The sequence below is a fragment of the Bactrocera dorsalis genome, chromosome 3 (genome assembly GCF_023373825.1).
Source record: "Bactrocera dorsalis isolate Fly_Bdor chromosome 3, ASM2337382v1, whole genome shotgun sequence".
Classification (NCBI taxonomy): domain Eukaryota; kingdom Metazoa; phylum Arthropoda; class Insecta; order Diptera; family Tephritidae; genus Bactrocera; species Bactrocera dorsalis.
Genome location: NC_064305.1, coordinates 92856062 through 92871967, shown reverse-complemented (window position 1 = coordinate 92871967; position 15906 = coordinate 92856062). Strand labels below are relative to the sequence as shown.

Below are 15906 nucleotides of genomic sequence, written 5' to 3'. Positions count from 1 at the left end.
AAAATAATACAATATTAGGTGACTAATACAAATCATACATATATTTTTTCTGCAATATTTCACAATAGTCAAAGTTAATATTCAATAAATTCAATAATTGTTTGCTGAATTTAGTGTTGAAATTACACTTTGCAAATCAACTATCGATTAAATCAATCAAATTTCTACGAGTTTTTAAGATCGAATTGACGAAACTAATCGAAACTATGCGTTACTTCTCATACTAATTGTTTCAATGGATTGGAGTTTCTGTAGTCGTGATTTGTTGGGTTTTTGCCATTTAAAAACCTTTTGAGAAAAGGAAACTGTGATGTGCCGCGTCACAAGAATCTTAACGCACAATATCCCGCGCAGTCATAGATATAACATTTTCTTAAATCTGTAAAAACAAAAATAATCTATATGACAACTAAATAAAAATTTAAATCTACAATGATCGCTTACATTTATAAGCTGTATTAATATTCTGAAAAATTTAATTTTACATCTTTTGCACCAACATCAAGAATTCTTCTTTCAAAAAATTCGTATCAGCTGCCAATGAGGTGGTTGCGCCAGGAATCGTAAACAGCAACACAATGTTTGGAATGAGTCTATACATGACAAGTCTATAATATTTAAAAAGTTTAATATAAATATTTTTAATTACCGCAAGTCATATAAAGTCTTTTCCATATCTTCATCAGTGAATTTAACACCATTTGCTGTAACTAAATTAAAATCCAAATTTTCGTCGATAAGACACGATTGCACAAATTCATATATATCTCTAATTTTATCGTAGACATTAAAGGTTCCCTGCAAAAATAAAAAAAAATTAGTACAATTGTTTATTTATATGTGCTGTCGCTCGGTCACCTGAATATAAATACCATTTGGGAATTTAACTCTCATCAATGCGAAACGATATAAACGCAAATTACGTTGTTCCTCACGTTCTCGCATTGCCTTTGTTCGTAATACTTGCGAGTTTTCAATAGCTTCACTGCGTAACTGTTGTTCACGTTTGATTTCCGCTGGCGAGATTCGATAGAAATCATCAGGCAGCTCTGCACTTCGAGCCTGAGAAGGCATTAGAACTCTAATGTTTCGGTCTAAATCCAGTTGTATAGTTTCAGCATTCTTCAAAGCATCAAGCAAGATTGGCAAATCATAATCATTTTCAACGTTTTCTTTAGACCAAACGAGAAATGGTTCACCATCGATATCAATCTCACGGAAACCAGCTGCAAGCAGAAAATCCAAAGCTCCCTCTACATAACGAACTTTCTCGCTAAAAATTCTGAAATTAATATGGAAATGAAAATGTAGAATGAGTAGATTCATGACAAGTAACAACCAAAACATACTTATTGGACATTCTAATTTTATAGTATTTCTCTTCCTCGGGATGGTTATATATGTTCTCAAGATATTTTGAAAGTGTTTGTATGCAATCATCAGCCTAGATATTACGGGTTAGACAAATTCAAACCAAAAATTTATATGTCCATACCTTTTCACGTGTGTTACAGTTACATATTATCAAACACGCAGTCAATGCTCGTTCTGATTCCAATTGTTGATATAGAAACTCTTTTATTTTAATTTTCCATTCTTTCCTGGATAAAATTTCCTCACTAATTAATGGGCATCGAAAAAATACTCCCTCGCAGGCCATATTCCTTTTTGTCGTTGTGCTTGACTGCCCCGAGGATACGCTCAGCTCTTCTGTCCGTAGTTTTTGTTCTGCTTCCAACTCCCGTTTCGCTTGAGCTTTGATAGCTGCCAGAGAGGTATTGAAATCTTTCGTCTCTCTCTTCTCTATACGAGCTAGTGCTGCTGATGCTGCTTGACGTGCCTCCGAACTCATTTCTTGTCGTTTGGGTGGCACATAGACATTTCCGGATTTAGAGTTTGAACTGTTCGGAGGCGATGGCGCAGCGTTTAAGGTTCGGCCTTGTCCCATTCCGCCACCTAGTTTTAACTGCAATAGAACAGAAATTAGCCGCCAGTTTCCATAAGATTGATAAGATACAATTTATTTCTGAATTGTAAACTAAAATCGATTAGTATATTTATAAACCTTAAATGCTGCTTCCTCCTTTTTCCTGGAAAAAAACTTTTTGATTTTCGACATTTTCGCTACTTTCAACCACGTAGATCCTTTATATTCTAGGTGAATGCTCTTTAGGCAATTTTAATTTGGCGACGGATAGCTTGAGCTCCTCAATTTCCTTGAGAGTGCCTGGGACAATTATAAATAGTGTGCTTTATTTTAACTACTCAATTATAAACAGTTACAAATTTTTTCACTTACTAGGCCGAACAAATTTTTCAGTTATTACTTTTCCGTAAACACGCCACGAATACGCGATGAGTCCTGCAGTACCTAGTAACAAGACCAGCAGCACTTTTAGCAGAGTTAGCTGCAGCGCTGAAAATTCAATAGGACTACGCCAATCCCTTGTTGTTTCAGAGAATTCTTGCTGTATTGAAACTACTGTCTGCACCGCCACGCCCACAAATAGTTCTAACTTTAATGCAAGGGCTTGTAGCGATTGATTTAGCGACTGCTGGAAAGCATCGACATTCATTTGGTGTGATCGCTTTCCAAATATTATCTGTAAACTTGATAGATACGACAACCACACTACTAATAATGCATATGGAATTAATTGAAATTAACTTTTGAAGTTCACAAGGACTTTATCTTAAAGCAATATTATCTCTGCTGAAAAATTGTGAAAAATACTAATTCAATGAATTGTCATAATTCTTCGCAGCTGTTTTCTGATTTAGCACAGTGCTGCCGTAGTATAAATTTTTATCACACTTTTCAATAATTTACTGTGTCGTCCGAAATCAATAGGGGTATTCTCTTGCTCTTGCAAGATTGCAGATTGCAAAAATACTACACCGAAATATACAAGGGCACGAGAGCACCCATTGCAGAATCTAGTGATATATGAGCGACTGATTCAGTCAATTTATTGTAAATGACTATTGTGCATGGCTTTTGTGAATTGGCGCACCTTCTGCATACATTTTTAACAAAAAAAATTGTAACAAAACTTTATAATTTAAATAGAAATTATAAAATCTAATTAAAATTTACCTTTCTCAACAATTTAACGACTAATATGTCTTTATGTAAAATGGCAACTACAACAGGGTTGCAATTTTATTTTTGCGTGATATTGCACGCAAATATACATGGGTGTTGGTCTGACAATGTTTTGCAAACATTTTTCTGCGTGTGTTTGTTGTTGTGCCGTTGTAAATCTGCAATTCTTGGACCGTGCACCGGGTTTTACAAGAGCAAGAGAATACCCCTAATGTAACCGCTGTGAATAGAAGCAAGAAAAAAATACGAAAAACAGAAAAATAATGTAAACAATCTTATTATCAAAATTCAAATGGTCGAACATTCTGAAAACGCGGCATAAACCAAGAAATTTTCTGCTATTTTTGAATACATCACACACTCATCATTGGGTTCGTTTGCAATTGTGTTATGATAACAGTTTTCAAGACAAACATTTCAATGGATTTGAACACTGTCTCCACAGGCAATAATTATTATCCTGACAATCTCTTAGAAGCAATATCTCAGTTGAGGACTGCATGTTGTCCATGGAAGACAATAGATATTTACCGTAATATTGTTTTTTCTTAATATTATGTTGTAGAATGCAAATGAATGGATCAAAACATAAAAATGTAGGATTAGGCTTGATTTCAATAGTTCGATTAAATTTAAGCAGTGATCTTATGATTCTCCTCGAACTAATATCAATGGTAAACTCTTGAGTGTGCATTGGATTAAAGTTTTAAGTAGAGTAATTATTTAACCAGCCATTCGCTTCTCATGGCCATATTGAATTCGGAATTTTCCTGTCGCTTACATAAAAACATTGGTCAAAAACTATCGTCGAATTCAGTTGCCTTAATTTATCTCATCAGTTTACAAATAAAGAGCCGTGTGCAAATGAAAAATATTTGAGCTACCCCAAGAATGATAGAATACAAGATTACGACACTAGTTTACCGTTAGTTTTTTTCGGTTTAGCTCTTGACAATTCTTACAAAAACAAATACATTGTGCAACAATTTCGTGACGTCACACTTGTGCGTTGAGAAGAACAAGCATAGAAATGCATACAAATTGTAAACAGAAAAGTAAACACTTTTGGAAATTCCCAAAATAATATTAATTCATTCGTCTTTGCAGGAAAAATTTCAGTGGAATGTTTAGAATATTGTTGCGAGAAAAGATATATGTAAGTAGTTTTAGGCACATCCACAATAAATAGAGTAGCATGTGTGGAAATTGTTCAAATGAAGAAAACCAATGAAAGTGTACTGTTGTATTTATTTAAATTTCTAAGCATAAATATATTAATTTTTTAAAATGAAATGTGCAGTGGCTTGTTGTAATAATTATTATGCAATTAAAGGATCGAAAACGAGTTTTTGTCAGTTTTTCGGCCGATTTAAAAGTTGCCAAAAAATGGGTGTTATTTTTCAAAAGAAATGATATATTTAATACTAAATCCTCTTTAATTAATTAATTTCACAATTCTTTTATCATAATTTCATACATCTGATACATCTGAACTTATAATATATGTATATATTTATATACAACACAAGAAACGTCTTCTCCATTTGAATCACAACTTAATAGACAATTTTATTATCAATAGGCCGATATATTTCTTTAGAAATGATTCAAATCTTTTCACTCAACAATATTCAATCGCTTCACTAAAACTTTTCATTAAAATCGAAAGAATTAATAATATTTTGCGAATTTACAAAAGTGTTCACTTTTCTGTTTACAATTTGCAAGCCATTTGACAGTTTTCACTCTTGTTCTTCTCAACACGCAACTATGACGTTTCATAATGGCGGTTGTCGTAATCTTGTATTCTATCATTCTTGAGCTTCCCTAACTCGGGCCACCATAATCCCCAAAAAATCTTCGAATTAAAGAGACTTATGGACTATATAGAGTTATAGAAATTAAAACATACATTTTGTTTCATAATATATACTTTTTTTTTAGAATGCATCCATTAAATACACTTATTATGTTCATATAATTATTATGTAAGTATGTTCATAAAAAGACACTCACGGCTTTATAGAACAGAGGCAACTATGTAAATAGATAACTTTCCACTTTGCCTTAGCACAATTAACATTCCGCTGTAACCTGGCGTGTCTGCCACACATTGGTATCTCCGTTGAAGGGGTGGCAGCAACCAAGAATAATGGCTCTGACTGCAACACTGCAGTCAAAATACATATAAGACCTAAATTTTTGCAAAGCACACTCAGCCGCAATAATGCAACACCACGACTGGCGACTATGAGGCAGCAACAGTTGGAGTTGTGTACACTGCACTTTACTGAACCTGAAAAACTTGTTAAGTGTTTTGCCGTATTATCGCTTCGTATTCATTATTTAGCTGGAGCTGTCTCTATTGGGTTTTTGCTCAGTCCAAGTCCAGCTTCTGAGATTTAGAAGCGATATATGTATGTATGTACTATAAATTGCAAAGCGCATAAAGTGGTATTTTCCTCTAATGATCGAAATACTATATCGATGCTCGCAAAACTCTTTTCTATTTTTATACTCTTGTTAGTATAATATATATGTACATACATACATACTACATACACTATGTGTGTAAGAATTATACGAGAACTAATATTAGTTATTTGACGAATTAAACGAAGACACTGCTATTGCACGAATGTAGAATATAACCCAATTTTGCACTTTTCGCTTGATTTTAGGCCAATGGTGGTACATATATGTATAATTCCTTTCAAGAAAATTACTTTCACCCTCCGCGTTTACCTTCTGCCTTCATTCAAACATGCATATGTATGTATGTACATACATAAATATCTATGTACGCACGAATGCAGCTAAGTCATGCCAATAGCTAGCGAAATAACTTGTTTTGTGCGATTTCTGTTGAAGTTTCTCCTTTTGCTCTTATTTGTCTCTCTCAGTTTATTTCAAGTTGTCTTTTTCCAAATTTATTTAATACAACGAAAGTCAAGGCTGCCCGCTCAAGGTATTTAAAATAGCTGTTGACTTTGAAGTCAATGCGACAACACACACTCATAGACACGCATTCGCATATTCATTCATATACGCCGATATCATGTAATGCAGTGAAGAGCAAATCTATTATACAAATACAAGAAGTACATTTGATAAAAAGAACGGTCCTGGTAACGAACGAAGCAGCTGTTTGCGTAAGTGCCCCATTTTTGTTTAAATCTACATATGTACATAGATAAACATTTTCATAATCTATTCTTCTTCTTTATTGGCGTAGGCACAGCTTACGAGATTATAGCCGAGTTAACAACAGCGCGCCAGTCGTTTCTTCTTTTCGCAACGTGGCGCCAATTGGAGATTCCAAGCTAAGCCAGCTCCTTCACCACCTGTTCTTTCCAACGGAGTGCAGGCCTTCCTCTGCTTCCCCCGGCTGGTACTGCGTCGAATACTTTCAGAGCTGGAGTGTTTTCGTCCATACGTATTCATACGTTAATTCGCTCAACTATGTCAATGTCTTCGTATATCTCATTGAGCTCATCGTTCACCTTATGTACAACATAATTGGCCTACTGAACGTACTATTCGCAACACCATCACCCACTTTGACATTCATTACATGTTAATAATCGACCGAAGAGACCACGTCCAGCACGCAGTGAAGGAAATATAGCAGCCATAGCTGAGAGAGTACACGAAGACGGTGGAGAGTCGATTCGGCGCCGTTCGCAGCAACTTGGAAAGGAATGACTTGAATGAGTACAAAACGCAGTTTATGCAAGAACTGAAGCCGCTCGACCTTCCCAAACAATATCGCTTCGCTCTAAGGGCTATTGAAAAGTTTAAAGAAAATCCGACGTTTTCGAGACAAATTTTGTACTTAGGCCCAGTTTAATAGGTCTGTAAACAAGTAAAATTGCCGGATTTGGAGCGAAGAGCAACCTAAATGATTCAAGAGCTGCAATTTCACCCAAAAAAACAACAGTTTGGTGTGATCATTGGCCCAAATTTCTTCAAAACTTATGCCGGTGAGAACTTAACCGTCAATGGTGACCATTATCGCGCCATAATAAACGACTATTTGATGCCTGAAATTGAATCTCGTGATCTTGGTGATCCGTTAGACTTTTTCCTGTGGGGATATGTAAAGTCTAAAGTCTATACGGACAATCACGCTTCGATTCAGGCCTTGGATCAAAACATTATGCTTGTCATTCGCCAGTTACCGAGCGTTTCGACTGGTCATCGATAATTGGACTCAACGGAGTCCGAGACGTAGCCGCTGCCAACATTTGAAAGAGATAATTTTCAAAAAATAAATGCCAATGAATGTTCTTTGGAATGATAATAAACAGTCCCCATTAAATTTGAAGTTTCTCTGCTCTTTCTTTTAAAAAGTAAGGAACCTCGAAATGGATCACCCTTTATATGTAATTATATAATATGTATATAAACAAAGTTAATGGCTCAGAAAATGTTTCCACTCGCTGATTTCGAAACAAATATCTTGTACATTTGAGTTCAACTACCATCATGTGAACTCGTTCATGTTTCTTGTACTTTTTGTATACTTTAGGGCTACAAATTTTCCCATCGCAGTGGCAAAACACCGTGGGAGCCTATGATTGTTTTCCGCTGTGGGAACGCTTGTATAAGTTGTTTTTAAAATAATAAATGAAAGAACTCTCAATTAAAAACCTTACATGCAGATTAATATGTGTTTCACATATTTGGGATATCTGTCTAGAAAGATATGAGGCTTTGTGTGTTTATTATCATCACTATTATCAATATATGTATTGATACAAACATACATATGTATCCATCGAATAGTACCGATTTACATTCGAGAAACTGCTAAAAGTAAGTCACTAACACGTCCTAGGTAAGCCCTTATCAATGCCCTAGTATTTGTTTTCTTATTCCCTTTCCGCATGTCAGTCTGACAGCACGACCCATGTTCTAAAGCATAATCAATGGCAAGAAATGGTGTAATTTTCAAAGCTATTGGAGCGGATGTGTAAACAGTTCAACGCTATAAAAACAGTTAAGCAATTCACCTCCGTTCATTTACTTTCTCTGTTGACAATAAAGCTATAAGATAAATAAATGTAGGTGCGATTGTCGTAGAGTTTTTACAAGACAACAAATTTACAAATCTACAGTACTGATGTTGTACATTATTATGTTACTCTTAATCGTGTTGATCTCTAGTGTCTAAAGTAAGAATCAATAAAAAATCCGATATTTTGTTTATTATATTATTCAAGAGCGATTGTATCAAAGTAATCAATACATTTTGTTGGTGATGCTGGTAAGCTTTCTCAAAATTCATGACTTTGAGGCTATAAAAAAATTAATTGTTGGAACTGCTTAGAACCACACTGGTCGAAGCTAAAGTAAATATTTTCAATACTGACATTGATTGATATTACATAATATTACATTTTTGAATTGGTTCTTAATTAACAGTCATATTTTAATAGGAGTACAATATTTGTACGTCTGCATACAAAAGTGTAATACGAGAAACATGTATAGATATACCGACGTGAACTGAAAATAAAGGCTATAGTTAAAGTAAATGTTTGTAAAACAGAGCACTTGAAAAGAAAATAAATCAATAGGGTTTGCGACTTAAAGAAAACCCACTTAAATAACTTGCGTATATGATTTTTAGTTGAGTCACTTCCTTTTCCCGAAAACATCAAGCCGATAGCAGTGGGTAGTTGTAAAACAACCACCAGTGGCGGACGGGCCGAGCCTACATATTACTTAAGAACACAACAGGAAAGTTCAATTTTTCAATTTAGTACAATGAGCATACCGTTTTAATTAAACAATTGAGAAAACGAGTCCCAACACTTCGGAAATCCAAAATAAGTAGATGTACATATCTCGTTGTGAACTTGCGGAGTATTCAATGGAATCAACCTAACGGAAGCACTTTAATACCTTAAATGCGGAAAAGGTAAATGGGTAAAATGTCAAAAGACGCCACTTTCCTGTTTCCTCTCTCCCACACATACTCGTACACTACTACACCACTACACATCAACCATCAACGCACATCGCACAACAGGAAGCATTGTTGGCGCATTGCTGCGAGAGTGAAGCGTTGAGCGCGGAATGGGTGTGCTTTATGTTCTGCGCGTCGGTCTCTAGACTGTAAATGGCAAATGGATAAACGGGTAAACGGATGCTTAACCGACGTTATCGTTTAATTTAATTACTCTTTGGTGTCGTTGTGGTTAGAAGTTACCGCATAACCTGGCTACAAAGTGAGCTGCGCTTATAAATATTATTTAATTTTTCATATTTATTTCACTACCAGCATTTTACGAGAATGTCGGTGTCGTAAATCGTGTTTTCGCCGTTGAGCGAGCGGTGCGAGTGCAAAAATAAAAATGCAAAATAACGTATCATCAAAAAATTCGAAATTGAGTGTCTTATTGATTACGACTCACTACTTCAAATTATATACATAATATTACATATGTCCAACATTTTCAGGTTCTGCACTCAGATATAAACCAGTTTTAATCAATTTTAAATTTTTTTTCACTCATGTTGCATTTTATTTCGGTTTTCAATCATGCCACTGTAAATTTCCAAAAATGTTACGTTATTTTGCATTTCTGACAGTCTGTCTTGACAAATGCAGAATTTACTTCAGCTAAAATTTTTAGATCGTTGTGAACTTGCGGAGTATTCAATGGAATCAACCTAACGGAAGCACTTTAATACCTTAAATGCGGAAAAGGTAAATGGGTAAAATGTCAAAAGACGCCACTTTCCTGTTTCCTCTCTCCCACACATACTCGTACACTACTACACCACTACACATCAACCATCAACGCACATCGCACAACAGGAAGCATTGTTGGCGCATTGCTGCGAGAGTGAAGCGTTGAGCGCGGAATGGGTGTGCTTTATGTTCTGCGCGTCGGTCTCTAGACTGTAAATGGCAAATGGATAAACGGGTAAACGGATGCTTAACCGACGTTATCGTTTAATTTAATTACTCTTTGGTGTCGTTGTGGTTAGAAGTTACCGCATAACCTGGCTACAAAGTGAGCTGCGCTTATAAATATTATTTAATTTTTCATATTTATTTCACTACCAGCATTTTACGAGAATGTCGGTGTCGTAAATCGTGTTTTCGCCGTTGAGCGAGCGGTGCGAGTGCAAAAATAAAAATGCAAAATAACGTATCATCAAAAAATTCGAAATTGAGTGTCTTATTGATTACGACTCACTACTTCAAATTATATACATCCAACATTTTCAGGTTCTGCACTCAGATATAAACCAGTTTTAATCAATTTTAAATTTTTTTTCACTCATGTTGCATTTTATTTCGGTTTTCAATCATGCCACTGTAAATTTCCAAAAATGTTACGTTATTTTGCATTTCTGACAGTCTGTCTTGACAAATGCAGAATTTACTTCAGCTAAAATTTTTAGATAGATATTCGACGTTTTTATAATAAATTCATCCACTCTTTTGGAATTTTTCCTTTTTCGCCCGCTTCCTTTTCTGTTTTCATTTGTTTTTGCTTTTTTAAACTTTCGCACAATACTTGCCACATCATTCCTGCTAATGTACAAATTTTTACATATTATTTTCGAACCGAAATCTATTTTGTGTAATTCCTCAACCTTTTCCCTGACTTCAGTTTACAGCTCTTTAAGTTTTCCCATTCTTTGAATTGAGTTATTTAATGGAAAAAATTTAAAACAAATACCGTTAAATAGATAGCGCCATTTCGTACTTAGTTGCAGGGATGCGAATATTAGATAGTAATTAATGATGATGTCGTTTAAGAAAACAATTGTAATCTGGAACTCAGCTAATGATTTTTTGCATTGTCTTAATATGATAAATAAGAGGTATAACTTTAAGTTTTCATCTTGTTGCTGATTCATGAAAGAATTCATGAAAGCGGGTGTATGAATAATATTGTTGCATAGTGTTTATATACATACATATGTGTGTATGTAAGTGATTTCCTCTTCACACTCATCAATTTCAACTCGTTCGTCAGCTAAGCTGGTATATGTGGAATACATATTCATTGTTTTTCAATTTTCATTGTTGTTGCCTTTTCCTTCTCTATATATCCAATGTTTTTGTTATTTCTCTTTGCTTGTTTATTTGCTGATTTCATTCTTATTGGGCATTGTTTTGAGCAAATACTTCCGCCAACAATTGTCGGCTTGTTGATCGCGGTTGCCGGTCGGCGGTGGTGACATGAATTCAGGGGAATCGGGGCAAAATTAGTGGCAAACATTATCACCGGATATTTGCATAAAAAATATACTCCACATGGATCAGAGAGTAATTTAAAATTAACCGGCATTCGGTTCAATTATCAAATTAGTTCATAAAGGTACTTACACATCTGCTGTCAAATAATTTCGAATGAGGTATTTGTACAAGATTGTTGTAGGAACTACTGATAAATATTGTAATTTCTGCGTTTTCTTACCTACTTTGAAACGAACAAAGTTTAGGCTTTAGAGTCAAGAGTTGGTCCACTACTGTAATACATACAGTATACTTGGGCCAACGCAAATTGGAGTAATTGTTGTTAATAAATAGAAACTGGTGTATTTGACATTACAAATTATTATTTCTGTTACCTCCCAAATTTGAAGATGGCCGGAACGCTTCATGTGCATTTGAATTTTATATCTGGGTAGATTGTGAGTTTGTAGAGCAATCAAGTTGGCCCACCTTTCCATCTATATATGAAATAGCAAGTTGACTGCAATTTTAATTGTGATTCCAATCATTGTGACTATGATATTGTTTGAACAGTGTTATCATTTCATCCGTTTCTATTGAGTACTTATTAGTACTATGTGTGTATCGATTTCCTGTGTTAGCGGTAGTGAATTATGAATGCCCCACATTCAACAGCTTTAAGTATATACATACAGATATACCCTGTAACAAAAGTAAGTAAGAAGTACCCTAGAACTATGATAATAACCAACTCAAAGTGTGAATGCTCAATTATGAATTGGCCGAAGTCGGCCAACAATCATGGTCGCACGCTCCTCCAACTTAATTGTATAACTGCGGACATAGTAAGTATAAATATAAATCAATTCAACCAAATTGGTACATAATGTTCTCATGGCACCCATATAACACACATTTACATCCTTCGACAGGGATTTGCACCGATAGCTTTAATAGTATACGAAATATTTACCTTGTCCTAGGCTTCGAATCTCGCGCCTCACGAAGTACCGTATGCATATATTTCGACTCGATTTTAAAGGTTTAATTATGTTAGTCCTCTCGAAATTTAAGCAAAATATTTAAAAATACATAAATTTGCATGTTATCCACATCACCAGTTATTTTTGTTGCTATAACCCAGGAAAGCCTATATTTAGGTAACTTCAAAAACAAACAGAAAAAATTTAAAAAATAATGATGATGTCCATGATCTCAGTTAAGAGTAAAGATTTAGCGTTAAAATTTCCAAGGTCATATCCAGCAGCCAAAACCATTACTTTGAGACCCCGAAATTAGAATCATTTGTTTAATTGTCTATGTCATCAAGTCTAGTTACGTATTAACATTTCTTGTTTAAATTTCAAAAAATCGAAATAAATACACATCAATAAAAATCACTTGGGTCACACCTTTGCTACCACAAATTTCGCGCAAATTGCACAAACATCTCCACCTTCGTCATAGGTGGTTCCTCTTTGTTATACCAATTAGTTAGAAAACGTAAAATGCCGCCCAACATATCGAACATGCCCTCCAGTTCAAAGAATGTCGAAAAAAGCCAAGAAACAACGGTTATCAAAGTGAGGGCAGACGCAATGCTCCGCAATTCTATAAAGGATGGACCAAATGGAAGTACTTGTAATAAAATGTGGACGCATTACCTGAATAATTTTTAAATGACTTCTTTTCACGCGGCAAAGGCAACACCCTGAGCGGCTGTCTTCGGGAGCTGTCGAGCATGTCGCCAACTGTTTCGCGGGGCACATAACGACGAGGAATCTGTAGCGGCGGTACCACTGGCGGTGGATGATATGCGCGTGGTGTTAAAGCGGAGCAACTAGTGTTAATCTCTGTTTGAGTTTGCGCATTCATATGCGGTGAAACCGCTTTGGTTTTGGCGTCATCATTGAAGAAGCGTGTCGGAATTTTGTCTATATTGCGCGGTGTAAAAATCGGTCGCGTTTTCTGGTTGGAATGGCGACGTGAGCCCTATATGATAACATAATGATGAATCAGATATTTTATTGTTGTTATTGTTCATACTTTCGAACGCTTGGTAGTGATAAGTCTCGAACAATCGTTTCCAAAACCAGAAATTTTCGTTGACGAAACGGTATTCTTTGGCATCGAAAAGACCTGAGAGCACTGAGAAGCTACGGTGAATGGATTCAAGTTCGTCTGCATATTATCCTCTTCCAGGTGAATAGAATGTTTCTCGCCTGTTTCACTAACCGCAACCGCACGCGGCCCTTCATGCATAACGCTAGGATATTTTAAAAATCTTCGTAAATAAAATCAAAACTAGTTGCAGAACCCTGCTCACGTGTCACCGATGAAGTTCGTCTTGGAACTATGATTCGCCATGGTATAAGGACTTCGTTCATTTTGAAACAACTCAGTACGTGGACTTAGCTGTATGAGATTAATGGCAGAAGGATCATTGACAAAACTGCCGGTTTGTTTTCTGCAGAACGGATCCCGAACACATATGAATAAATTGCTGAAGAGCCTTGCAAATCAATATTTTGTTCGTACACTCACCTCGGCTTAGAGGACATTCGGCAGTATTTTAAGATAGAAGAATGGCAGTTAAATATGTATACAAATAAATTTTTGTGTTCATATAAAAATATATATTTTTGATTGCAAATCACAAAAATACTTGACACAAGACAACTCTGTGAAATTTACTGAAAAGAATGCTAATGATTGTGCTTTGTGTGCTGGTGTGTTTACTGACTTGGCTGTTGAACGCATCAATAATAAAGTTCACCTCATGTATATGTGGATGAAAAAATGTCCAGCTTCTCAACATTTGTTAATTTCTATCGTAAAATAGTAAAACGTACATATAAACAAATTCAAGCTTCAAGATTATCGATCTGATGGTGTGTACGCACATTTATAGAACTGTAGCCGATATTGAAGTCAGTTTTACCTATTTGCGAAGCATCTATGATATTCTAATTTACATAATACTTGTAAATATATGTATGTGTGCATGTAAATAAATAAATCCCAATCCAATCAAATTAATTTCAATGCCAGCGTATGATTAACTTTCTGGCAATATCATTACCGATTTATGAACAACCCAGAACCATTTCTACGCTCACGAACTGTTCTTGATGCGTTAGAAACATAAATGTACTCCTGCTATCCAATTACTAAAAAATCGCCTTAATGTCAAATATACGAACTCCTAGACGTTGCGCTGCCGGAAATGTAAATTTGACCGGCAGCCATTGCCCTTTACAGGCGCCGACTGGGCACCATGGGATTACCTTTTATTATATTCTTCGTCCGCATGCATAATCTCACAATTCAGTTGCATTTATCTATACTTTTTTATATTTCCAAAGAATATTTCTGCTTATACTCTTGCAACATGTTGCTACACGCACGTATCATCTAAATCACTAAAGCTACAACAACCAAAATACTTAGCACAACTATTATAAATGACTATAAGACTTAACGGTACTGTTAGAAATTACTAAAAGCTCAATAAATCAATAACTAAGTACGCCACAGCCATTGAATTTTACCTCAGAAATAGTATGATAGGACCTTATTGGAGCCGGTGCGATGGGTGTGGCACCGTCCACTTTTTAGTGAAATCACATATCTCGGTACCCGACCTTCCGATTTGGACTAAATTCAGCACATCGAATTCTTCTCATATTCCTATATCACAGTGTAAAATGGGCGAAATCCGACTACAATCACGTCTACATCTATCTAGAACAATATAAATTCTTTCACTTCGTAGTACACAAATCAGGAAGTAATCAATACATATAACGGGACACAATTTCGCACTAATAATTAGTGCATCAAAAATGGGATACTTCCTGGTGCCCCTACTTATATACCTAACATAAAGATTTTCGAACTTCTTGTTGACTGCATATATCGGCCAATATTTAAGTTATCGGAATGAAAATTACGGGACGTGTTTTATTGATAACAGTGTATTATGCTTAAAATAGATAAAATTGGGCGAAAGCTTGACCTAGCCCCCATATCGTCACCTGAAATGCAAAATAACGTAACAACATTTTCTGAAATTTACAGTGGCATTAATGAAACACGAAATAAAATGGAACATGAGTGAAAAAAAAAAATTTAATATTGGTTAAAACTGGTTTATATCTGACCGCAGAACCTGAAAATGTTGAACATATGTACTATTATGTATGTAATTTGAAGTAGTGAAGTGTAATCAATAGGACACTCAATTTCGAATTTTTTGATGATACGTTATTTTGCATTTCAGGTGACGATATACTTGTATCAGAATTCCGGACATCCGGCTGACTTGACTCCATATGATTGGTGTTTGTATGTGAGGTACTTTAATGAAGCCCAGGAAAAATTTTTTTAGAATGAGGCAAGATATTAGTTAACAGATGAAATCGGGTCTCCCATATACTACATTTAACGATTTCCTTTTTTCTAATCAATCTCATGGTGAATATGTCGGTCAGTATACGAGTTATATATAGCGTATGTAAATATGAAATGGTTTGGACTCCTATCATCTGGTTAACGGTTCGCACCTTAAGGTATTTCCTTAGCTTTGATTCCT

At 35.3% G+C, this 15906-nt stretch overlaps 3 protein-coding genes across 3 annotated transcripts; all 3 read right to left on the bottom strand.

Moving 5' to 3' along the window:
• Nucleotides 1-14: 14 nt before the first annotated feature.
• On the bottom strand, nt 15-2207 carry LOC105230650 (UBX domain-containing protein 6). Its single transcript, XM_011211569.4, has 7 exons — nt 2066-2207; nt 1496-1966; nt 1350-1444; nt 859-1282; nt 650-798; nt 445-593; nt 15-379 (listed from the first exon to the last, which is right to left on the bottom strand). The coding sequence occupies exons 1-6, from the start codon at nt 2117-2119 to the stop codon at nt 482-484; spliced, it is 1305 nt and encodes a 434-aa protein (XP_011209871.2). The 5' UTR covers nt 2120-2207; the 3' UTR covers nt 15-379; nt 445-481.
• On the bottom strand, nt 2086-2728 carry LOC105230651 (uncharacterized). The gene is made up of 2 exons (XM_011211570.2): nt 2300-2728; nt 2086-2227 (listed from the first exon to the last, which is right to left on the bottom strand). The coding sequence occupies exons 1-2, from the start codon at nt 2574-2576 to the stop codon at nt 2148-2150; spliced, it is 357 nt and encodes a 118-aa protein (XP_011209872.2). The 5' UTR covers nt 2577-2728; the 3' UTR covers nt 2086-2147.
• Nucleotides 2729-11054: 8326 nt separating this feature from the next.
• Nucleotides 11055-14170, bottom strand: LOC105230648 (uncharacterized). Its single transcript, XM_011211567.3, has 5 exons — nt 13857-14170; nt 13639-13779; nt 13359-13578; nt 12977-13304; nt 11055-12923 (listed from the first exon to the last, which is right to left on the bottom strand). The coding sequence occupies exons 1-5, from the start codon at nt 13871-13873 to the stop codon at nt 12730-12732; spliced, it is 900 nt and encodes a 299-aa protein (XP_011209869.1). The 5' UTR covers nt 13874-14170; the 3' UTR covers nt 11055-12729.
• Between the last annotated feature and the right edge of the window lie 1736 nt (nt 14171-15906).

Coding starts and splice junctions, on each gene's coding strand:
- LOC105230651 (XM_011211570.2), bottom strand. CDS start 2,576: ATGAATGTCGATGCTTTCCAGCAGTCGCTAAATCAATCGCTACAAGCC. Junction 2,228..2,299: donor TGAAAAATTTGTTCGGCCTA/GTAAGTGAAAAA, acceptor TAATTGTCCCAG/GCACTCTCAAGGAAATTGAG.
- LOC105230650 (XM_011211569.4), bottom strand. CDS start 2,119: ATGTCGAAAATCAAAAAGTTTTTTTCCAGGAAAAAGGAGGAAGCAGCA. Junction 799..858: donor CAAATGGTATTTATATTCAG/GTGACCGAGCGA, acceptor TTATTTTTGCAG/GGAACCTTTAATGTCTACGA. Junction 594..649: donor AAGACTTTATATGACTTGCG/GTAATTAAAAAT, acceptor TGTCATGTATAG/ACTCATTCCAAACATTGTGT.
- LOC105230648 (XM_011211567.3), bottom strand. Junction 13,305..13,358: donor TCACTACCAAGCGTTCGAAA/GTATGAACAATA, acceptor GTTATCATATAG/GGCTCACGTCGCCATTCCAA. Junction 12,924..12,976: donor GTCATTTAAAAATTATTCAG/GTAATGCGTCCA, acceptor CATCCTTTATAG/AATTGCGGAGCATTGCGTCT.